Source organism: Coturnix japonica, chromosome Z (genome assembly GCF_001577835.2).
Source record: "Coturnix japonica isolate 7356 chromosome Z, Coturnix japonica 2.1, whole genome shotgun sequence".
Lineage (NCBI taxonomy): Eukaryota > Metazoa > Chordata > Aves > Galliformes > Phasianidae > Coturnix > Coturnix japonica.
The window spans coordinates 7,099,439-7,124,576 of record NC_029547.1 but is presented as its reverse complement, the minus strand read 5'-3'; the positions used below and the strand labels follow the sequence as shown (position 1 = coordinate 7,124,576).

Below are 25,138 nucleotides of genomic sequence, written 5' to 3'. Positions count from 1 at the left end.
GTGTACTCACATATAAAATGGTGATGATTCAGACGCCTCTTTCAAGAACATTTTGAAAGATAAAAAGGAGAACAGAAGAGCTCAGACACATGAAAAAGAGCTTAGTATCACTAGAGGGAACACAAAGAAAGCTATCTGGGTGATGTGGTAACAGAGACAGGAAGGCCAAAAAAAAGTTCAGGAAGATGAAAATGCCTCAGAGAGTAGACAAATTGCAGTGGGGCTGATATATATCAGTAGTTTGGTGCCTGTGACACTGCACGTGCTCCTGATGATCTGCTCTGAAAAGGATGTTGTAGAACCAGAAAAAGTTGGTTAGAAGAAAGATGTGGTGAAAATAATGGGATTGGTTCTTCTCAAGAAAGCAAATATTAGAAGGTGTTCTAAGAGGAAGAAAATAATCCAAGAGATAGAAAAGGGACATAAGGAGCTAGCTGGTACTTGGACTCCTCCAAAACAAAACTTAGTGAGGCTCAACACATCCCATGGTGGAGTGAGAGGCTGTGATGCAAATCCATTCCTATGGCTTGTGGACCCACTGGCACAAGGCTCCACCTACCAGAAGGGGAGAGTTGATGGACAAGGAGAGTGCCCAGAGCTGCATACAAACTGCTGAGTTAAGCTCCCCTACAAAAATTCAGCATCCCTGATTTCAACCTTAGGCACTGTCAGTACTGCATGGTCCTATGATTGAAGACCATTTCTCTGTTCAGGCAGACAGAGTTCATTCAGTTCACAAGTATTCTGCTGTAGTCTCATTGTACCTGTTAGGTATCTAGGTGTTGTTTACAGCAAGTAAAATTCCCCCAGCAAGCCAAGTCAGTCATTCAGTGGGCTGTGTGATTTAGCAGGACAAACAGTGCTTGAGCACTCCTGCTAGGTGAGAGGATGGATTATTCAGCACAAAGAATCCTTAGAGTACTATGGTTAGGCTGCAGTTGGACTTGATGATCTTCAAGGTCTTTTCCAACCTTGTTAATTCTATGATTCTTCAGAATTTCTTCCTTCTCTCTCATGATTTTGAGGCTAGGTGAACAGATAGCTGTGGTACTACAGAACATTGGTTTGGTGGGGAAGTATTGGTGGTAGGTGGACAACTGGATTAACTCGGATGTCTTTACCAGCCTTGGTGATTTTACAATTCTATAGTAAGGGCTTGAAACGTACTGTCATTAAGGCCAGCATATCATTTGAGGTTTTCAGCACAATATGCCTATTGCCTGATGATTATTTTTAGCCCTGATTCATAACTTCTTCACCTGTTCACAGCACATCACTTTGGAAGAAGTTGCAAGCACTCAGCAAATCATACTCCGGGGCTATGATCCAGGAGCCCAGCAAAGAATGGAGACCTTATTTAGTGAACCTTATGTTGGAAGTGTGGTTTAGGAGACTTGGCATGTTTCATGTAAGACCATGGAATTAAAGGTCCCTGTTCTCTAGGACACTTCCTCCAGAGTGTTCTGCTCCCCCATTCCCTGTGAGACTTGCAGCTTCAGCAAGAAGTCACAGTACTTAGGCTTCTCTTCCCTGGCTGCCTTAACCTTCATCTACAGCGTGTCCCCTGAATTACCAAGGACAAGGGATTACAGGAGTGTTTTGTTAAAGCACATAGGTTGCAGGAACTGCAGCAGCTGTATTGTTGAGCTTGGCTAACCAGCCCTGCTGTTTTTCTGTAATGTCAGTATCCTGCAGTTTTAAGAGAGGGAAATGAGCTGTAAAGAAAGTCCAGCATGGCCTGACACAGCAACACCGTCACGGCTCAGGGCTATTGGAGCGCACACCTCTGTGCCACCAGCTTTAGCTAAGGTCAGGCCACAGGGACAGCTATCTTGCTAAATCTGTTGATTTCTCATCATTTCAGGAAGGCTTTTGAAGCTTATCACTAGGGTAGGTTTGCTGTTCCTGTACTGTCTCTTCTTTGTTTTCTTGGATCTTGGACTGAATGTCCTCCAGACCCTCATGGCCACCCATCTCCTCCTGTTCTCCCAACCTTTCCAATCCAGTTCATGTTCTCCCAGCAGACACGGCATCCCTTCCTTTCTGACAACCCCCTGCCAGTTCCCTGCCCTCATCATCCTTATACTGCAGTTGCTGAGAGGGATGTCACCCAGCAGGGAAGGTGACAAAATATATTCCCAGCACACTACTCCAACAAAAAATTATGTATTACACTATATATAAATATACTTTAAAAATAAATAAATAAAACAAGACGCTGTCCAGAATGTAAAATTTTGGTCCAGTGGATAGATATCTGGCAAATGACGAAAACTCCAAGTGAAAAGATGTGGGCTGTTATGCTTACTGAGCAAAGCAGGCAGAACCCTTGTTGTCTTGCAACAGAGATTTCTGGAGCCCTGTGCAGGGCTTTAAGGCAGAAGCAGGCACCCATAGGGAGGTAAGCAAGCAGCAAGAGCAAGGAAGTCCTGATGGCTGTGCTCACCCTTCCCTTTTCCACCTAAATAGCATCTCCCTGTTGCCGAAGGAAGGGGATCTTATTTAGCTTTTTGTGCCAAGAAGGATCTTCCATGAGCTTTTAGTTCCACCTTGCGTGATGTTTCGTCTCCAATCTGCTGCATTGCTTCGAAGGGGGCCAGTGGACAGATGGCTTGATTTAGCCTAATAAAGGAGCTGCCTTCAATGGAGAAGTGAGGCGGAAACTGTCTGGCATGATATCTCTTTCTGGCACTGTCTACGGAAGGTGAGGAGACAAGCTGGGGCCGGATGGAGACCAGTTCCATTACAGAGAGCATGGAGAGAAACAAACTTCTCTTCAAAAATGTTAAATGGCGTCTTTTTGCCCTTATTTCAAACAGCTCCTGCCAAGCTGGATTTACCTCAGTATTTAAGACATACTCTGGTCCTTGTTCAAGTCTGCTGCACTATGTGATAGAGAACTAAATAACTTCAGATGCTCTCAAGAATGTGGCTGGCATTTTGCATGCATGTGGCTGGCATTTTGCATCCCACCGGATGGAATCTCAGCATGCTAAAATCCCATCCATCCTTGTTGCTTTCCATCTTCAGCCTCTGGCAGCATTGCTGCTGCTGAGCCCCATGCTGAGCCCAGCCCCAGCTGCAGCAATGGGCTGGCATGCTGTCCTGGCCCCATGCAGCTGATAAACTGCAGTAAGCAAGGGGAACATAAAGCCAGCTTAGTGCTGCTTGTTTTAATAAGGCAGGAAATGAGAGGTGCCACTTCTGGGAATAAAAATCAGTTTTTCTTAAGAGATCTTAATTTTGCATATTTTTTGTTTTTGTTTTGTTTTTTGTTTTTTTTTTTGCTTTTTTTCCCCAGGAATGGGAGGGGAGGAAGCATCTCTGTCCCTTGGAGACAGAATAATTTATAAGCTACATTCATAAAAATCAGCAGTTTCTCTTTAGATCAGCTGCAACACCTTTATCTCAGTTTCCCTGGTTAGTCACGTAAGGAGTATGCTTCTAATACAATTATCAGGGGAAAGCTGAGCCAAACAGCACTTGATCAGAGGAGAATCTGTATTCCTCAGCTGCTATTGAGTAGCAGAGACACAGGCGTGGGGGTGAGGTGGGCTTTTATTTTAGAAGCCAAAATGTTTTGTGCCTTTGGAACTTCTTGTGTGTGACTGGAGAGCCGCACTGAGGTAGAGCTGCCGGAGATCTGCCTTGGCTTTCACATCCCCACCCCTCAGACTGTTTGCTGTGCTGCTGTTGCTGCTCCTGTTTGTAGGGTTATTTCTGTCACAGGCTTGGCTAAACAGAAACTCTCTCCTTATAAATATGGAAATCTGATGATTGAACTCTCCATCTCTTGGGACAAATTCAAAGCACTGTGCTGAAGAGAAAAAGGCTGCTAAGCACTCTTCTTGGCAGCTTTGTTTTCTGTGCTAGCTGAAAGAAAACAGCAAGTTTTTCATGCTAGGATCTGCCTTTTCCGGCAAGGCAAGTGACCTCTTGGGCTGTTCTCAGGGCAGTGTGGTGAAGGCTTTGAAAAAAAGCATGGTGAGGTAAAAACAAGAGTAGTCCTTCCAACCAGACGGATTGAGTGCACTGTCAGCAAGTTTGCAGATGACACCAAGCTGAGTGTCACAGCTGACATGATAGAGGGAAGAGATGCCATCCAGAGGGACCTGGGCAGGCTTGAGAGGTGGGCCCATGCCAACCTCATGAAGTTCAACAAGGCCAAGTGCAAGATCCTGCACCTGGGTCAGGCACAAATACAGGCTGGGCAGAGAATGGCTTGAGAGCAGCCCTGAGGAGAAGGGTTTGGGGCATGTTGGTTGATAAAAGACTCAATATGAGCTGGCAATGTGTGCTTGCAGCCCAGAGGGCCAACCGTATCCTGGACTGCATCAAGAGAAATGTGACCAGCAGGTTGAGGGAGGTGATTCTGCCCCTCTGCTCTCATACCCAACCTGGAGTACTGCATCTAGTTCTACTGACCCCAACACAAGAAGGACATAGAGCTGTTGCAGTGGGTCCAGAGGAGGGCCACAATGATGACCAGAGGGCTGGAGCAACTCCCCTATGGGGACAGGCTGAGAGACTAGAGAAGAGAATACTTACAGGGGTATCGTATAGCAGCCTTCCTGGAGAGGCCCTACAGGAAAGCTGGGGAGGGACTTTTTATAAGGGCACATAGCAACAGTATGTGGGGAAATGGCTTTAAACAAAAAGAAAGTAGATTTAGACAAGATAATAGGAAGAAATTCTTTACTATGAGAGCAGTGAGACACTGGAACAGGCTGCTCAGAGAGGCTATGGATGGCCCCTGTCTGGCAGGATGTGGCTTTAAGCAACCTGGTCTAGTGGTGGGCTTGGAATTAGGTGATCTTAAAGGGGCCCCTTCCAATCTAAACTATTCTGATTCTAGGTACAAGCTGTGCATAAGGGCTGGCAGAATCCCTTGCTCTGGACAGGGTTGCGGTCACTGCGGATATCTTCTCCTGTCTGCTGTCTATGTGTGTTGGAGGGTGAGCTTTGGGCAGCTGTTCGCTGTTTGGATCACACTGGAATAGCCTGGGTTTTTAGGCTTCTGAGGTGGCTGAATAGTGGAGTTGTGCAAATTTAGCTTCTGATACAGCAGGCAGCCTGCATGAGGTATCTTGGATTGAAGGGGAGTAGATCTGGCAAACACAGAGTAGGTGTGCAGTGAAGACATCCTGCAAGGAGTATGCACAGCCCTCCAGGAGAGGAGATTTACAAGGGGCAAGAGCATGGCAGAACAAAGAACGATTGCCTGAGAAGTGAACAGGAGAAGCAATCAAGCAGCTCAGGAAAAAAAAAGAAAAAGAAAAAAGAAAAAAAAATATTAAGGAAATGGATTGAAAGTGCCAGTGGTATTTCAGAGCAAAAAGCAAGACCTCATTCATCTTACATGTATAGGAATTGAACATGTGAAAATCAGCTGCCTTTCTATGAAAAAATGTCTTGACTGCTAACTGGAGAACAGATGGCCCCGGAGGTATGCTAGTAATAACTGTGACATTGAACAGTGGATTGAAGCCCTTGGTCTGTAAAAGGTACGGATGTTGAGCCGACCCAGCCTTTTCCTGCTATTGTTCTTACTGCCAGAGGCTCCAAAAGCCTTATGACACAGGATTTGCCATGCTGAATCCTACCCATGGCCTATGGAGGTTATTATCCCATCTCCAGGATGCTGGAGGGATCTTACATCACTCGAACAGGGCTCTCCTTCTGTCACTTGTATTGTGCTGGGACATTTTTGTCAGTATTTATCATCACTGCAATACCTACCAGAACCATACAGCATTTTTAGTGTTTTCTACAGGCAAGCTTTGGTTTCATCTTCCACATGCAGCTGGAACAGCCTAGCCGTCTGTCAGCTACCAAAGTATTTGTGGTGCCTTAATCATGTGCCTCGTTGGTTCTCAGAGCTGTGGATGTATATATGTTGTAATGCTCTCTTGTATATAACCTTTCTATGGACAAAATGTTTTATTGCTGAAGCAACATACCTAAGTTAATAGCTGGTTTTAAGTAGTTATTGTACACCATCCACTTGTCAAATGCTGCAGGCGGTGGAGTGCAATGTGGCATTTCTCTGATTTGCAATGTTAATGATCCAATTTAAGTCATGTAAAGTTAGCGCAAGATATCAAAGCTATAAATGCACGTGATAATAGGGATGGCTGGTGCCTGTGTATGAGAAGAGCCTGGAGGGAAATACAGTGTTAAATATACTCTGTCACGTTGGAAAGGAAAAGACTGGAGGCTGCTTGTGCTGATGGTTTCTCTGAGGGAAATCTAACAGAGATCATGTAATTACTCCCATTTTTCTTTCTTGTCCCCCAGTTGCTTTCCCAAAGCATTTGGTCTACTTAAAGAGTTGGTGCTTCCTCTGATGCTGCAGACTCCCAGAATTAGTCATACATCATCATCTAAAAAATGGGATGTTCCTCCCTGTGCTGTAAATGTCATTTCTGATTACGAAAACAGACATTTGAAACTTATTGTTCACTTTCCACTGCTTACACGTTCTGCTTGTTGCATTTTGTTCAGATTCAGTGTGGAGGTCAGGCAGTGCTTTTGTGGCCAGGGTTTTCAGAGAGCTTTTCATCACCATGCCAAGGGAAAGCAGACTGGCACTCCTGGATCCATTTTAAACAAATAAAGACCTAAGCTTCCTGCTACTTTCTGGTGAATTGAGCTCCACCTATTGCAGGTGTGCAGAGGGGAATATAAATGCAGTGTAGTTCTGGCTTAGTTTAGTTAATAAGATTTGAGGTTTGCAGCAATATTAACACTGCAGGCTTTTCAAGTTGCTGGGAAAAAAAATGGATTAGCTACTGGTTTGTACTGTATATAATTGTAAACTAATTGTGTTGGAAACCTGGATCCTGCAGTGGATATTGAAGGCCTGTTTGTTACTCTTAAGTAAGATTTATTCAGCTGCTGCTCAGAAGACAGCAGTGCTGTGACTGGTGCATTGGCAGAGCTAGCAGAATGTCAATAAACAGTTGTTGCTTATTGCTTTTTTGAATGTGAGTCAGTAACTATCCGAGTTTATTTCAGTGCATCAGTCTCCGTGTCACCAAAATGCCACTTATTTTCACTAGGTGCAGAGTGGCTATTGGTAAGACCAGTGGTTACTGCCTCAGGTTCAGAAAGTGCCCACATGGGTGACAGGTGGTGACCATGATGTCATAGGAGCTTTCTGCTCCGGTCACTGTGTGAGCACGAAGTGAACTCCTACAGCATGTCAGGCTTAAAAAAGTCATGTTTTTCTCGGGCTCACCCAGAGAGAAGTGACCCTTGGAAGTGGCTAAGGAAGTCTGTATAACTTCTTCTTCCCAGGATAAACTGATTTTATGCCTTAATGCGTCTGGGTTAGAAGCAGGCTCCTTTCCTCTTCAGAAGGATGTGAGAAGAGTGGTTAGAAGCAGTGCCAAGCATCCTAAGGGCAGCTGGAAAGAGGTCAGAGCCTGAGGACATTACAGCTCTTGTCATCCCATCCGGGATGTGTGCCAGAAAAGCTGAAGAGCAACAGCCAGAGTGCACTGAAGCATTGCATTCCCCAGCCTGGATGGATGACTGCTGGGGGTCTCTGGGCTCAGCTCTGTGTCCTGGCACCAGCATCACACTTCACTGTTTGAAGGAGTTCATGCACTTTCTAACCCAAGCACAGAGCACCACGGTTTTTGTTTTTTCTCTCATGCATGGGACAAACACAGGCTGTGCATTTGCACACCTTGTTCCTTGACCCAGCAGCACACCCTTATGCCCTGAGTAATAGTGCTGGAGTATTTGTATTTTGGTTTTGTTCAGCTTTGTAGCACCATTGATTACTGCACCAGGGGAGCATCTGTTGCTTTGTCACCCAAATGCTGTCTACTGTAAGCCAGATAAACTACAAAGCCTCAGAGCCACTATAACCACTATAACTTGTTTTTCCTAAGCTGATCCTCTCCTATATTCCCTTCTGCATAAATGCAAGGTCTGCCATTGCTTATTCTGTCATTTAGAGATGTAAAAGCTGTGGAACTGGAACAGGCTGCCCAGGGAGGTTGTGGATTCTCCTTCTCTGGAGATATTCAAGACCTGCCTGGACACCTACCTGTGCAGCCTGCTGTAGGGGGCCTGCTTTGCAGGGAGGCTGGACTAAATGATCTCTAGAGGTCCCTTCCAATCCTTACAATTCTTTGATTCTGTGATAGTAACCCACTCTTACCATGTTGTGTTTTTTTACATTAAGTCAGTCTCCCATACATGGAACTTAAGTCAAATTTTTGAATCCAGTGTCTGATGTTGAAAAGAATCAGAACACTTGGGCCTGTCCTTTCTTGTTAGCATTTGTTTGCCTTGTTTGCCTACGTATTATACATGGACAGCATCAGACAGCAGGAGTCTGCTAGGCTGCAAGCATCCATTCATAAGCTGTTATGCATGCACTGGTACCAAGACTTCCAATATCTTGAAGTTGGGTAGAAGACAGCAGGCTTGTAATACTGAAGAGACACAAAGCTAATGGATGGCATTCCTGAGTGGCCAGATCATCACGATTCACCTACTGACAATTTCCAATGGAGATCAGAATGTAGAACTGCAGAAGTGACTTATGTCAAGGGTTGGGAAGGGTGGGTACATGGAGACACCTCAGTAACCATCTCTGCTCACTAGGGCAGCTCATAGCCACAGAAACTGCATGTACCGATTCCCATCCTCATGCACTGAGGTCCCAAAGGAGTCGTCAGGTGGAAGGCAGAGGTTTGTCAAGCTTGCAAGATGTTAGAGGTGTTGACTGTGGTGGAAGGAAATGAAGCACCTCATCTAAGGAAGGCCTGCAGAAAAGCATAAAATCACAAGGTGAATTCCAGCAGGGAAAGCACAAAGTGAATCTCAGTGTGCTTGTAGTGTAAGGCTAAACCAGTGATGCAAACGTTTCTCCACATAGCTTTCCTACAGAAATACCATTCACCAGATGGGTCACTTGGACCTATGGGTCATAGACCTATGTTGGCTGGGCCCGATTCCCCCCAGCTGTCCCACACATGCTGTGTAATCTCTCTCAAGATACCTATTCCATAACCTTTCCTGGCACTGAGGTCTGGTGGGAGTGGGCCTGGTCATGCACCACAGCTGTGGTTGCTCAGGCTCATAAACCAGGTTTCAAGCCAGAAAATAAAGTCTTACCTGCCCTTTTGTCATGTCCCCATAAGAACAAGAAGGGCTGAGCCCCCAGTGTTGCCTCCCTGCTTTACTTCCTCCAGCAGTCTGTACCCGTGGGGCAGACTAGGCCGGCAGCAGTGCTGCTGAATTTGACAGCCCTCGAAGGTTATTCCTTCCATTCATCTATCTCATCTTTTTCTGAGCCCTTTTTAGTATTGACAGCAACCCATCAGCTATTACATGGAATACTGAGTTTGTTTTGAGCTGCCACCAGTTAAATACTAGTTGATATCCTATTCTACTAAATAAAAGCTGGCTGATCACTTTTCACCTTATCCTGCTCAGGATTACTGAGACTTCTCCCAGGCGTCCCATCCATTGTCTCTTCCCAGCTAAGGAATCTGTTATTATGGTCTTCTGCAATCTGTCATCCAGGATCTCAAGGTTCCTTGAGCGACAGGAACTAGATACAGCTCATAATTTCATTTACAAAATCTGGATATTTTTCTTCTTCTGTCTGCCACTTTTATCTTAATTTAATTTAAACTGTTTTATTTTTGTCCTTCAGCTACTGTATTTTGTCATTCGGTGTGGTTATTAAAGATCTTGTATTTTTCATAAAAGCAGAATTTTTAACCTAAGATCGATGTAATTCATCATTCTTGTCTAATTGTGTTCTCTTGGAGCCTGGCTTGGTTGTTTACAACTTACTCTGACCTTTTTCACTGAATCATTAAGCTGCAACTACACTCCTCCTGGCAGTGGCTGCATTTTAAGGGAAGTTTTGGTGGTATTTTGTGTCACTGAATGCAGAGTCCAAGTCCTGTAAGCACCATCCATTTTAAGTACTGTCAAAGAAAGTGCTGAATAGTGCGAGGCGGCAGAGTTTTAATAAAATGTATGTCATATGATGAGTTTCTATTTAGATGAAGCCTAATTCAAGAACCACATTTTATCTAATAAACGAAGTGTAGTAAACAGGGCTGAGGCATCTTAAAAAGCAAAGAGAAGGAAGGCTGTGGTGGGGGAAGAGGCACTGGTTCACAGAATGAGAGCATCACAGAGTAGCTGAAGTTGGCAGGGACCTCTGTGTCCATCTGGCCCAACCTCTGCTCAAGTAGAGACACCCAGAGTAGGGTGTTCATGACCATATCCAGACGGCTTATGGATATATCCAGGGAGGATAGTCCACAGCCTCTCTGGGCAGCCTGTGCTAGTGCTCCACCACCAGCACGGCACAGAAAGTACTTTCTGATGGTCAGAAGGAACCTCCTGTCTTCCAGTTTGTGTTCATTAACTCTTGTCCTGGCACTGGCCACCACTGACCTGTCATAGGGTCATAGGAGCTAACGGAGATAGAACTCTTCCCAGCTGATGGTGAAATGGTGGGATTCTCAGTGGTGAAAATGAGCTGGATGTTTCAGGGGAGCTGCAGAGCCCCTGATGCACCACAATGGACACAGGTATGTCTGACAACAGGCACACCATGGTGATGCCTGCCCAGCTATGATGGTGGTGGAGCCATCCTCCATCACTTATCCCTCCAGAAGTGGATCCATCTCTGTGGGCTCCATATCACCATCAGAGACATCAGAATCCATCAGCTCCAGGTCCCAAGAAGACAGAGTGTATTAGTAGGAGGAAGGTGTGTCCTCCTCTGTTTGAGAAAGTTCCTCAATGCATCCCAAAGGCAGATGAGGAGATACTCTCTAGTTACACTCCTCTTTCCTCTGAATTCTCTGCTTATAAAGGTAGAAATAGATCAGTGATGGGAACCCCAGATGCAGGGTTCCCCTGTTTTCAAGGGCTCAGAAAAGAAAACAGACATTGCAGAACGCCAGGGCTTTTTGACTCTAAGAGTGTCCCATGCTGACCAACTGGTGATGAGAGCCCTATGGCCTGAGAGGTGCCCTAATTTTAAAGGAGGAGGAAAGGTGCATGGAACCTACACACGCTCAGTGAGCTTGGCTGTCCAGATGGAACATGAGAGTCCCTGGCGTGTCTCTGATGGACACAGCTACATCTGGACATGTATAACTGCCTGTTAGAGAAGTGACTGCATAATCTGTAGCTAAACATTTGGATGTTGTGTTGATGAATATGATTTAGCTGGGAAGTATTGGTAATGGTTGGACTAGATGATCTTCTAGGTCTTTTCCAACCTTGATAATTCTGTGATTCTGTGATTCTGTAAACCATTCTGTTTTGTTTCATTTTTTGTCTCAACAGGATCCAACCGCTGCATCTATTTCGGACAGAGATTGTGATACAAGAGAGGGAGAGACTGTAGCCATGAACTATAAGCCGTCCCCACTCCAAGTGAAATTAGGTGAGTCTTTGCTGTTGGAGTATGAAAAGGCTTAATCCAAAGACTGAAATACAGTGGTGTACTAGTGAGATCATGTACAGATCTCCACTCATATAGCTGTACGTGCCAGCTCAGCTCAGAAAACTCGCAGAGCAGTTTATCAGTATGATTCTACTGCTCAGGGAACCGATCTATAAACATTCAAGGACTTTCTGTCTTGGGATGTGGTACAAATCTTCTTTGAAAAGAAGGTATATTTTTTCAAACCTACAGAATCTTATCACATTGTCCAGGAAAAAAAAAAAAAGAAAGAAAGAAAAAGAAAGAAAAAAAAAAAAAGGATGAATATAGAAGGGCTATAAAAAGAAAATATAACTGCAAACAAAAGCGAAAGGATAAGACACTTGGACCATTATCAGGAGAAGACAGAGCTGTGCTATTGTGAGATGGAGGAATTATAGATTTGTAATAGTTCACTGCTATTTCTCTGCAGTATTTCTGTAGTTCTGGAAGCAGTACCATTTATTACCACGATACAAGGCTAGTTCTTACAACAGGACAGCAATCCACACATGGCCATCTTATTTCCAAAGCCTTAACCACTGTTATGTCATACAGATTCAAGATCCTGACAAAGGACAGGTCAGAAGATTGGTATGCTTTTTGCTCAGATTTAAATATATATTTATATATGTATGTATGTATAATCTAAGCCTTGAAAATTTCCTCTTAGGTGCACATTTTTATATGGTTATGAAGAGATTTTTGTCAAGTAAATAGGTTTTACTCAAGGACCTACCACTGCAAACAATGGTGTTGGCCTCACTGGTAAGAGGAGCCTTAAAAGAAACAGCAGGAAAAGCCTGGTTTGCATTTGCAGAGTCTCAAAGCTCCCATGAAGTATATGGGCAATTGAACAGTCAGACAAATTGGTCATGGTAGTGCATAAAGGGGTTTCACAGAGTAGGCATACAGACAGCAAAGGAAAATAAAGTAGCTGAATAATGACCTTGCTGATTGAGTGACTAGAGAGGAGAGGACAGAAAATTGGATGTACACAGCAAGGTAATGCAGCAAAGTGGAAGATCTTGAAGTACTGATTGAGGATATGAAAAAGTGCATTGTGACAGCATATCTGTCCTGCAGTAACTGTCAGGAGTACTCCAAAAATGGCAGCTGCTTTTTAGGAAAAGGCAAGAAAACAGCAGTGTGTGTTAATGTGAGTTCAACTCACAGTTTGGTAAAAGATGATCACTGCCAGCATGCCATATGCCACTACGATCCTTTTTCATTGCTAGAAGGATTCTGTATTGTTATTAGAGAGATAATTACTACTGTGATATTTGTTTGGGATAATTTAACATCAGGAATCAGGTTGGAGAGCAATTAATACTATTATTGGTAGGTCTGAGGTATTCTTGTATTTCTAGGCAATAAAAGTGTACTTCTGCTAATGTCACAGAAAATGGTGCTGGTTTAGGCTTGGTTTTGGTAATGAATGAGGACATAATAGAAGATCTGATGATGAAAAATAGATTTGGATTCAGAGATAACAAGTTCTATTCATGCAGAGTAAATGTAAAGGTAATTAAAAATAGGTCTGTAACTGACCTCAGCTTTATAAACTAAGTGCTTGTGCAAAGCCAGTGAATTGAGAACTGTAGGAATTATTATTCATCAGGTATTGTTGAAGGAGAAGATATCAGAAGAAAAAGAGATTGTTAATGGACTTCTTCAACAGTCATTTCATTTCTAAGTCCATTAATGACAAGGGCACATAAACTAGGAGTTGGCTCAGAAAGCTGAGAGACATCAGTACAACAAAGTCTCAGAAACAACAGAGAGAAAAAACATGAAAACTGCAGTAATAGAAGTGAGAAAAACATGAGAAACACAATCTGCTTTAGAATTTACCAACTGGAAGTGAATAAGAAATTGTGGCATCATTGCAAGACATCGCAAGTTATTAAAATGGACTAATACATGAAGTAGTCACACTTCTGCAGCATTTGCCAGCTTTTTTCCAAACACTGGGTACAGCAGAGAGATTCATTCTTCTGCTAGAATTTTTTGCTTTACCATATAAGGAAAATTGTATTCTATTTGGCCACTGATTAATGCTATTAGCCACTAGCAAAGTGGCAAGGGTAGGTATTAGATGAATATGAATCCATTTTTTCCAGTAGATTAAGGTGTAGCAATGTCTCACCTGTGTAAGATACATGAAGTTCTGTATAACAGCAAGAATCCAGGATGGGCTAGGTGGAGATGAGAACGATGTAAGATGAGGGATCTGGAAAGCCTGTCATAGAACAGAAAGCTAAAATAATTTGGCATATTGAACTTAGTAAAATCAGGACAGAAAGAAAGATCTGCTTGCCTTAGATGAATCTTCCAGGGAGTAAATATCAGGAACAAAAAAAATAGTTGACACAGATGGTGTCAGCACTGGAAAAGTTGGCGTTAAGTTGTGAGGGTTGTGTTATATCTGAAAACTGAAGCATGCTTAACCACTGAAGTAAGAACAGCTTCATTTGGTTTCTTCTGGGAATAACAGAAAGAGAAAACCCCCAGAACTTGTATTATGTGAGAGCTTTGCAGTGTTACAGAGGAGTGCTGCGTGTAGGTCCTGCTAGTGCTGCTGCCCAGTGAATATTCAGTGCTGACCACACTGTGGGTGAAATCTACCAGCTTAGGAGGAATTATCTGACAGAGCTGATGAACATGTTCCTGCCTGGGCTCCTGAGAAAAGTCTGCTCAGAAAACTCTCTCTGCCTGTGGATACAGTGTGCCTCTTTAATTAGTTGAACACATACTTAATGGTATTTGGATTGGCTTTCTGTCCTTAGCCATACTCTGATGAGGGCAAGGTTACCTGGGGCAAAACGAGACTGATGGCATTGTCTGCATCCAGTGTAATATGCCTTTAATCCACATCAGCTCCCACTGCTGTCATTCTTAAAATACACCCAACCTTTGCAGTTTTCAAGCAATTTAATGGCTCACGTCTCCCTGCTTTGGCTCTTTTTCTTCTAACTCAGTCCTTAGTCTTTTCTACATTAAACTCATCAGGATTTTGGTTGTTTTTTAATCCCTTTAAGCCTAGGCAAAGTTAAGGTAGTAAATATTTAGTAGCTTACCTGTCAGAGCTATTGTTGGGGATGGTAGTGACTAGGGTTTTAATCCTAACGCAAGTTTTCCGTATGGATAGTGGCCCTTTACAGTGTTAAATCAGAATCAATTGTTCAAATGTCAAATGCTCTGATGGAAGGTTAATAAATGTCATTTTATACTCTGTGAAGATTTATATATAAATCTGTCATATGTGCTTACTGGAAGCATGGTTCAAATGAGCTCAATTAAATACCAGCCCAGCATGAATGCAAGTTTTGCTTCTACAGCCCACAGTGATTAAAGTGTGACAGAAAGAGCATGCTTTGCTGCAAACTCCTGCTGCTGTGGCTGTTTTTCTGCTGTATTAGTAAATACATTTCATTGCCACACAGTTGTTTGGGGGTCAGTTAGACATGGGTAAATTTTCACAGATGGCTTTTGTTTTTATTGATTTCTTAAACATTATACCTGGCTTGTAAATGGAGCAGGAAGACATTTAGGTTGTTTCTGGTACTGTATCGGAAAATAGAACTTCACATCAAGGGGAAGTAATATCCGGTTCATGTATCTCATCGTGTATTATATCCATATTAATTATGTATTTCTTACTTTCCTAACACTCCTGCTTTGTCTTTCTTTTGAGACTTCAAGACTTGGCCTGCTTCTTGCTTGCAAATTACTTGACATGGAGGCTCCCAACAGCACTGTGGGGGGCTGGGTGCCCATTAGTGCTTAGGAGATGTCTCCAGCACATCCTTATTAGGAGGCATATCCAGATGGAGCACGTACCGCAAGCCTTTTGAAAACAGAAGAGAGTTGTGATAAGGAGAGAGGGAGAATAATCCCCAAGTGTAAATCTCGGGGGCTCCATACCCACTGGAAAGCAACAGATCCCCATGGGATATCAGAAGATGACATACTATTTTAATGAAGCTTACACCATCTGCTTTTCTGTTTTGCATTTTTTATTTCACTTTTTTGTTCTAAAATCCCCATCCAGACAGTCTGTCTGACTTACCTAGCTGTCAGTGTGACACTTTATATTAAAACAAAATAAGCAGTGTGGTAATTGGTTGCAGCACAGGCTACAGCACTGATGAGGGACTGCGGCAGTGCCATCTTTATCAGCACATCCTGGGAGTGTGATAGTAAATCCCCCACATCCCTGTCTGCAGTTGAACATATGAGAGAGAGGCAGACAGACTGAGTTACTCATAGCAGCCTTTGTCCCTCTGAGACTTGTTTCCTTCACTTACTCAGTGGCCGTGACGAGTATGCAGGGTAGCTTCCATGCTGGCTTTCTATGATCTCAGCCATCGCAGAGGGAAGGAGAACTGCAGTGCTCAAAGGTGTGATACATGGCCATGCTCCTAGTGGGCCGGAGGGAGATGGCTGTAACAGACAGGGTAACACCCAGCTATGGTTTTGTTTCCCTCCCAGTTTAAATCTCATACTAGTATCTACCACAGTACCAAAAACCAGAGTGTCTGAAGCTAGCCAGCCCCATAAGGAGAAATAGGTGGCACAAAGCTGCCTTTCATATAAGCTGCTTTCACTCCACTATAGTCTACCAACCTGAACAGAAGCTTGCTTTTCTTCAAGGAGCTGTCGTAGCACTGAAAAGAGCTGTTTCATGAATTAATAGGCTATGAACACTTTTCTCCAGCCAGTAGCATCGTAGGATATTGCTTTTTTCTCCAAGAGACATTGCACACATCAGAGCAGGTCAGCTTCCATCCAGATACTGCAGGAAAGGAAGCTTTGCATGCCTGAAGCCTGGATGTGTTGCTAGGGAGAGTGTAAAAGCTTCTTGAGTCAGCCCAGCTTGGCCTTTTGGTTTTCTGGATGACAAGGAGACGAGAGCAGCTGAGCAGCCACAGTGGAGCCTGAGCCATGCAGGTGGCTGAGCATGAAGTGAGGGAAGTGGAAAATACTGTTCTCTGATGTATAACCATAGTGCTCACCCTCCAAGAGAAAGGAGATCCCCTGATAAACTACTGATGCTCTTTTGTCTGTTTCTCTATCAGTCTCATCTCTCCATGTTAGATTTTGAGAGGGATTGTCCTTGAGTTTTACACAAAATTGTTGCTGATCTTGCTAAAGCTGAGAGGCTTGCTGTTGATTGGGAAAAGGGAACCCATTGGTACCCAGAGCTGGAGCATCGTGTGTGAAGACATGGGCAGTAGCTGTGTAAAACCATGTCCTGTGGAAACATGCTCCATCCCTACTGTTGCTCATCACTCCGTGCCTGGACTTCTCTGTGTACAAATGTCCTGAGGTTTTATCTATTGGCAGCAAGAGGATTTCATTTATACTGGCTTCCACAGTATGTAACTGGGGACATTGATTCTGCACAGAGACACCAGTTAGGTGTGTCCATTTCCAAGCACCAAATTACTTCCACCTATACTACTGAATTGATTCCTGTTTGTAACAAGTGTCTCCCACACCACAAACAGGTAACTGGAATGTTCACTTACAGCAAGCAACTCTGGTTAGCAGCAACAAAGAACTTGTCCCAGGGACATACAGCATGTTGTTCTCTGGTGTGCTTGACTTGTAGAAAACTAAGAATCTTATTTATGGCTGGGCCCCATCTTTGTAGAGACTAGGGTGAACAGAAAAAATAATCCTTTGGGGGCCAGAGGATGACAGCACAAGCTGTGGCACTGTCTCCTGCCTTTAGCTTGCTGCTGCACATTCATGGCAGATAGTAAATTGCTGTACTGTCAGGGAGGAGGAGAACTGGGAATATCAGTTAATGAGTTGAGAACTGCAAAGCCCTCAGGGTTCAGCATAACAAAATTGGTGCATTTCTGGTTGAAACTTTGCAGATGGTCTCTCGTCCCTGTAAAGGACAGGCTACCTTGAACTCTCCATGTTGCTCCTGAAACTGATCTTTCAATTTGTGTAGTCATTTAACCACCTTCTTAGAGTCGTGTGGGAACTCAGAGCTTGTTTTAAAGCAGGTCTCTTGAAGAGCCACAAAGCACACAGTGGAGTAATTGGTCCCAATGCTGTTTAAAAAGATGCCTCCCTCAGAGACCTCCTTCAAGAGCTGCTTTTGCCACAGATCAAGATGAAAAAGTGGCGCTGGGAGATGCTGTCCCATATGGATCAGGTATCAGGCAGCTTCTGCAGTCTGAATGGCTCGGTACCTGCATGAAACCTTGGCTCCTTTTCTGCATTATCTCTTTCCAGTCTGCTTCGCAGCTTGTGACTTCTAAATGTTTCATGCAGAAAGCAGAATAATAAGGGAAGTTTGTAGTAGACTGGACAAATCAATGCCATTAGTGTATCTTTTTGTCAGTACCTCAAGTACTGTACTATTCCCAGTTGTTCTTCTGTAACAAGGCGATTAATGTTAATTAGGTACAGCAGCAGTTGTTTCTGGGAAGGAGCTCTGTAGGTAAATTAGGGAAACATTAAAAAAAAAGCTGTAACTCTTTAGCTAGGTCCCAAGGTTCTGGCTGTATTGACAAAACTGCAGATTTACATATACGTAACTGTTTGCGTGGCGACCTGAAGTGACACCATTACTTTAAGTGCACAAAGCCATTTTCCTTCCTTGGGAGCACCTATTTCCTTGAACATGGTCTGTACTTTGTAGGGAGAGGGATGAATAATGTGGAAGCCAGAGAGCAGTGGCAGTATAGCAGAGCTATTGATTTTCTTCATGAAGACAGAAGCGTAGGCTACCACTTGGAGGTCTCCTGGGACTGAGGGGAATTTATTTAAACATTATTTTGTGTGATATTACTCTTTCCATTTGTAAGAGAAATTGCGTATGCAGATTTATTGCAACATCCTTCCTGCAGGATATCTCAAGGCTTTTTCAAAAGGGATGAGAGGGTGAACAGCTGCATCACATTAAGGGCAGTAAGGCTGTCTGCAGACAGAGTAGCAAAGATGAGGGCAGGAAAATGGTTGTGACAGGCATGTTATTGTAGATTAGTTAGAGGAGAAGTAGAGGGCAACATTGATGGGGTGCCTGAGATGCTGTGGCTGACACCAGTTCAGTAATTAGTAAATCCATTACAAGAAATTGGAGAAGAGAAATTCAGTGGGATTCATGGAGATCTCTGGGCAGGAGGGTATGTGCAGGTGGATGAGTTGAATGTAAGAAAGGTACCAGTCAGCAAGCCCAGGAGCACAGCATGGACAAATAATATGTGCATGACATGGTGTTATTTACACATAACAGTCCCAGTCTTTCTGTCACTGCAGTCTGCTCAGTTTGCTTTACCAGCCCACCATGGCTTTACTGGCCTTCCCAGCCCACTGCCATTGTACATGTGCCTCTCCTGTGACATATCCCTGGGTACCTGAGTCCCTCACGAGCTCATAGACGTGCACCCACTCACATCTTGTTTTGCACACAACTACTAATATGTCTTCAGATCAAAAATCAAAAGGAGGAGGCTGTGAGTTATTCTGATGGGTAATAATTTCTGTGAACACTTTGGCCTCTGAATTTTTACAGCATCTACAGATTTGATAATCCAGAAAAGTAAGCTAATCCTGAAGTTCTTCTGTGCAGTTATTTCACTTTGCAATCAAAATTTGCCTAAGTATCTGAATGGGGATTTTGTGTTTGGGGCAGAAGACCAGAACTACAAATTGCAGATTCTCTTTTTTGCACTGCCCTGACCCACCATAATCTGTCACAAATATAAGAGGCAGCTCACATCATGTCCTGCTTATTTCACTAACAGTAGCTCATGAGGTAAACTAATTAAGCAAATTATATAGTCTCTCTGATAGAAGGAGAGAAAAACACGGTAATTGAAGTAGTGATTAGAATAAAAACTACCCTGTCTGGCAAAACCTAACCACGACAGGCAGCACCACAGCAGTAATAAGATCCCGGTTTGTTCAGAGGTCTCATTTCACGGTACATATTGCACTCATCTCAGCTTTCTATGAAGCAAACGCAGACCTGGCTTTAAAAGTGATTTGCACTTTTTTCCTGACGTCAGCTGAGGTGACAAGGCTGCCCACTCCAGTGCTGGCACCTCTGCCAAAAACAACACTGGGATGATGCTGCTTCATTTTCTGGCTGACAAAGCCCTGTGTCCTCAAGCTTCCACTGGCTCCTCTGGCTCTCTGCGAGAAATGCTCTCCCATTTGTGACTGTTTTCATCATTCCTTCTAATGTTTCTATAGGTAGATGAGGTTTCTGTGTAGTAGGCAAGGAAAGCAAGTAGAGCTTCATGTAGTTAGTGTCAGCTGGCTCCAGAAAAGACCACAGCATCCGCAGACAAGATGGGATGATGCAGGTTTTTTTCTGTGTTTGATTTATTAATGATGAGCCTTAAGCATGCACCTGACAGTTAACTGAATTTATTCTGACTGTTCAGTGATGTGGGCTCTCCCTTTGTCTTTTCTGTGCTGCTCACTCAGCTCTTAACCAGGAAAGGTTAGTGATTGCTTATTGGGTGTTGGGCTAAAATGCTCTGTCAGCAGACCATGGCTCTGGCAAGTAGAGCAGCACACACTTTCTCAAAGGGAGGGGATTTGTGTTGTGTAGGAGTTCAGTGCAGTCCTTGTTCTTTAACTGCGATCCTTACATCCAGAGGATGCTGTCAGGATCCTGGAGACTCCTTGTCATTTCTCTGACCTTTTGAAGGAGCTCAGAGCTCAGGCAAACATGCAAACTTTAGTTTGCTGCAGCAGAAAAAGAGGATGTCATCAGTATCATGTGTCCTGGCAATAGCAGGGTCCTTGTCAGGTGAGGATACCCTGGTGGTCTTGAAAGCAAGACTTGAAGTGAGCATGAAGAAAGAAACATCCAGGGAGCCTACAACCCTAAACATTCTTCAAATCTAGCATCCAGTGGCATCAGCCTCTTAAGCCAGCACTGCTGCTTCATGGAGAGCTTTTAGAAATAGGAATGAAGCTACTGTGCAGGTGGTAGGGCAGTTGTGTGACACAGGTTCTGGGTCTTGCAAGCCCTGGCTGGGACTATGAGGGAGCTTTGCCTGTTCCCTGACTTCACCTCTGGAAGCAGTGAAGGGGTGGCCTCTTCAGGAATGGCCACAGGCCATACCAATTGCAGCCCTTTTGCTCTGCTGCATGTGGAAGGCCTTCTGGCACCTCTCCTCCTTGTCTTTCAAACCTCAAGCTTTTGGCATAGCTCTTTTCCTGTTCCACTTGACAGCTATGCTCGGTAAAGCAGGTCTCTCTGAAAGCTGTTTTTAGAGATGCCACATACTTACAGAGATAAGATTTTATTGTAAAAGTTGTAAAGTCACAGTAATTGGACAGTCTGATCCCATTTCTGCAGTTGTTAAACATAGCTATCCTTCAAAGAGCTTTAATTACTGCCTGAATCATGGCTGAATAGCTTGTGCTTAGAGTAGGTATTTATTGCATCATTCATGGAAATTAGACACTGCATTCTGGTACTGTGCAAAACAGTCGTAGTCTCCTTTGGGAAACTTTTCAGAAGGAAAAACAGAATTTCTTCATTTCTAAAATACATAAGCATTCCCCACACCCTCTTTCTAATGTCACGTGTGAAAACAAAGCATGCTCCATAGACAACCTTTTTGTTCCTTTCTCCATATCTGATTAGGAGATGAGAAAAGGTAATCAGGTGCAATTTGTCAAGTAGCTCCAGCTTTCCATAGACTTAAAGAGTCATCTCCAACTTCTTTGTAACCTTGTACCTCCATCCTTGGCACAGTCCTAGTGGTGGCCTCCTGTTCTCTCTACCTTGCTAAATGCTCCTCTCCTTTTTTCTTCCTGCTTTCCTAAACAGTGAAACCACTCATCCACACCTTTAAATTCCACACAGTCCAGCCATTGCCTCTCCCCAAATCCTGCCTTCCTCGTTGTGTCCCTTGTGCTCTGACCAAATCTTTTCTTTCCCCTCTGTCCTATACTCCTCCAGTTCTTTACTCTGTACCTTTTTCCCCCCACACTTCTTACTCTGGGAAGAGTTTAAATTGATTATGCTTAAGCTTCTGGATATGTAACTATTTCAGTCCTGTCTTGTAAAGTACCAGTGTTTATAATATCATAAAATAAATCTGCAGAGTTTTAAGGCAATTCTACTGTAAACATGAAGCCATCATATTAAGTTTGCTGCAACTTTGATTTTTTCTACCTTCTGATCTAAATGCTAGACAATCCCTGCTTTTCCCAGACAACCTACAAACATTCCCATTTATTTATTTTTTTTTGCTCCCTGCTATGAAATTGGTATAATCAAGTCAGCAGGCATTGATACCTTTAGGAGGAGTGATGCAGTTCTCCCATATAGCTCAGCAGTCTTAAGTTTGTGAACTTAGAAGTGCTTTCAGCCGCAAGTAAACTGTGATCCAGCTAGAAGAGAGTTTAATAGCACCAGGTGTTCTGGACCTGCAGGCTGCTGGCAGCTCCTGCACTGCAGCAGAGCTCTCAGGAAACATCACGCCAGAAAACAGCCCTTCTCGATCTGCCTCCACTACCCAGCCCAGATGTAAGAGACGGTTGTCAGAAAGGAACAATTTGCTCTGATTTATTTTAGATCCTAGTTGTAGGACTAGCAATGTGGGAGAAGAAATGAAGAGTCTAAGTGAGACAATTGTGCTTTGTATCGGTTGATCTGAAAAGCACAGCTTGACATGTTAAATGACACGGTGTTAAAAATAGATCCTGAACAAGGCTGGCATATTTAATAGTTAGAGGGATGCTGTCAAGTCTGAGTTGCTTGAGTCCAGAACAGCATCCGCTCTTTAAAATTATGAGTTTCAGGTTTTGTTTAAAATCTTTAAAGAAAAAACAAGTATCTCAAGCAAGGTCCTTAGTAAACCCTAGCATTTTCTGTATGCTGGCTGGGAGAATACAGACTTGTTCATTCCAAAAGTATTCACAAGCCCTGGTCTAATTTACAAGGTGATTTTCTCAATAAAATATTGGGAGCCTTAAGTCACAACACAGCTGTGCCTTTTTTAGCTGCTAATACAGACTTTCACTCAGAACATGGGAGTTGCAAGTTCAATTCCTTTTTCTGCCTGAATGCTTTAACTGCCAGGCTGAAATGTGCCTTCACTCAGCCTCTGATCTCTGGGACAGGGCATAAATCGATTGCAAAATGTGGAAACAAAGCCTTGGTGTAGATGTTTCAGTGCAGGCAGGTGTTATTAGTACCTCCTGGCTCACACAGCTGGCTCAGTTCTGTTAATGTGCAGAAGAGCTGTGGCATAGGATAGCCCTAGGTTTAGCTTTTTGAAGTGTTCTGTTACCTGTCATTGAAAGGGAGTGATCAGCAAAATGAGGAGGAGAGATCTCAGGTTGTTTGTTGACAACGTTATTCTTTGTGTCTGCAGCTAAATGTTCATGGCAACCCATCAGTAACTTCCTGAGTAAGTGGTGTCATGGCTACATTAAAAATGCTGTGGCTCTGGCTTATCTAATTGCTGAGGTGAATGGAAGCATCTTCAAGGGGTCTCAAGGACAGACTTCCCTGCCCAAACATCTGGCAGTCTGAATGGCAGGACGTCCACCTGACGCAGAACCAGGCAATACCCTTCTGTGCTTCAGGGCAAGGTAGAGAGAAAAACAGGAAAGGCAGGAATAGGGAGAGAAGATTGTGCCAGCTGTCTGAATTTGCCTGGTCATGAGCATTAGATGGGGGATATCTCCAGGATAGCCTGGAGAGTTGTGAGAGACTCATAAGAAACATCCTCAGCTGTAGTGAAGAGTGATACCAATATGTGCAAATTGGCAGTAAATTGCCTGCAGCATCTTGTGGGTACTTCATTCCCAGCATGTTTCTTTTGTTACCTTGATCAGTGTAAGGAAAACCTTTTCCACTGCAAGAAGAGCCAAACACTAGAATGCTTTTCCCAGGGAGGCTGTGTCATCTCTGTCCTTGGAGGTCTTCAAAACCTGACTGAGTAAAGCTCCACCCCAGTCCAATTGGTCATCCTGCTTTGAGCAACATACTGGGCTGGAAACCTCCTGGGGTGCCTTCCAACTTGAAATATCCTATGATCCCATTCCTAATTTGACCTGCAGTTATTTTTTGAAATGTCAGATACTTTCTATTCACTACCGAAAAAGCCTGTCTTAAGTCCTACCTAGTTATTCTCTTGGCATCTCAGCACAAACGTGGTAGAATTTGCAGAGGTTGATTTAGATAACTTGAATGCACTGGCTCAGAGCAGTCTTCTTCCATAAATGCTAGATGCACTGGTAAACAGGAGATACCCAATCACTGCTTCATTTTCACTCTGTTACAGATGTTTTTCTTTTCAAATTGTGAGTCTTGCTCTCTGTTCTTCCTCTTTAATCCACAAAACTTCCTGAACTGTAAAGTGACTGCATTAATTTTCTCCTTTGCTTTGATCTCTTATTGATTCCAGCACACAGACAGTTTGTTCTGTCACAGATGTGTCTCCTGACATGCATTTTATTCAAGTTTTTCAAAGTCAAGTGATCTTTTAATACCAGCAAGCAGCTGATTTCCTGCACTTACTATCCTAGCAGAACAAGGACGTTCTCAAAGTCTAACAGTGATACATTACAAAGCAGAAACAAGTTCGAGATGGTTGGATGGGTGTTTGAGTGAGGTGCAGTACAGCTGGCAAACAAGCAGCGCAAAAGCTCCATTTCTTAGACCAGTTTGGGCTCTTCTTGGCACTGGTGTCTTGGGCAGCTTTTGGGAAGGCAGTTTGGAGTCAACTTGGTAGGGAAACTTTTGTCTGCTGTAATATTGTTTTATAAGGGAACTTCCCATGCATTTTTTCCATTGGACAGAGGAGCATTTTTTAAGCAGAGAAAGTTAAAACATCCTGAAAAATGATGTCTGTTATTTTAATAACTTGAAAAACACGGTTTTGATCTTCTTAGAGGAATTTAGGACAACAGTGGAGGCGGTGGGCAGGTGTTCAAGACTGTTAGAGGTGCAGAGGTTCCCTTGGGAGAAAATGAATGCTGCTCTGGAGCAAACTGAGATGTATTGCTTATAGCCCAGAAGAAAGAAATTCTCTTTCATGGTCTTGGAGTGTTTGGAACAAAGAGATTCTTACGAAAAGCTGATTGTGGTATCTAACAAGGTTACAGAATAATGCTAAAACTTTCCTAATGCAGAAAACTTTCCTAAATTAAAAAAAAAACTTGCCAGACCTCAAAGACCAGCTCTATTATACAGAAGCAGAATCACAGAACTTGGCGGGTGGGGAGGATGGGGGAAGAGAAAAACAATCTAAAAATAAGGGGTTTTGAGGACACTTTTTGTGGTCCTTTACTTCAACAGATTATTCACTTACACTTCCTGAGTACTCATCATGTAGTAAGCACTGAAGAAGGGCCTTAGCAGTGGTTAACCGTTTGTTGACAGTATGAGAACTGTCTCAGGCTGCAGTCTGTGGAAGATATCATAGAACAGTTTGAATTGGAAGGGACCTTTAAAGGTCATCTGGTCCAACTACTACATCTCAATTAGGTGTTTAGAGACAGGTCCAACCTGACCTTGAAAGTCTCCAGGGACGGGGCATTTGCCACCACCCTGGCTTCACTACCTTTACTGTAAAAAACTTCTTTATATCTAGTCCAAATCTCCTCTCTTTTGATTTGGAGCTGTTTCCTTTTGTTCTGTCGCAGCAGACCCTGCTG

The 25,138-nt window shown here is 43.5% G+C and overlaps 1 protein-coding gene across 4 annotated transcripts in view; it reads left to right on the top strand.

The window, feature by feature from the left end:
• FAM219A (family with sequence similarity 219 member A) overlaps positions 1 to 25,138 on the top strand; it is a 74,990-nt gene that overhangs the window by 30,988 nt on the left and 18,864 nt on the right. For all 4 annotated transcript variants that reach the window (XM_015848301.2, XM_015848300.2, XM_015848298.2 and 1 more), the window contains exon 2: positions 11,341 to 11,440. In XM_015848301.2, the coding sequence (XP_015703787.1) occupies positions 11,341 to 11,440 (100 nt within the window). The remainder of the gene's footprint in view (positions 1 to 11,340; positions 11,441 to 25,138) is intronic.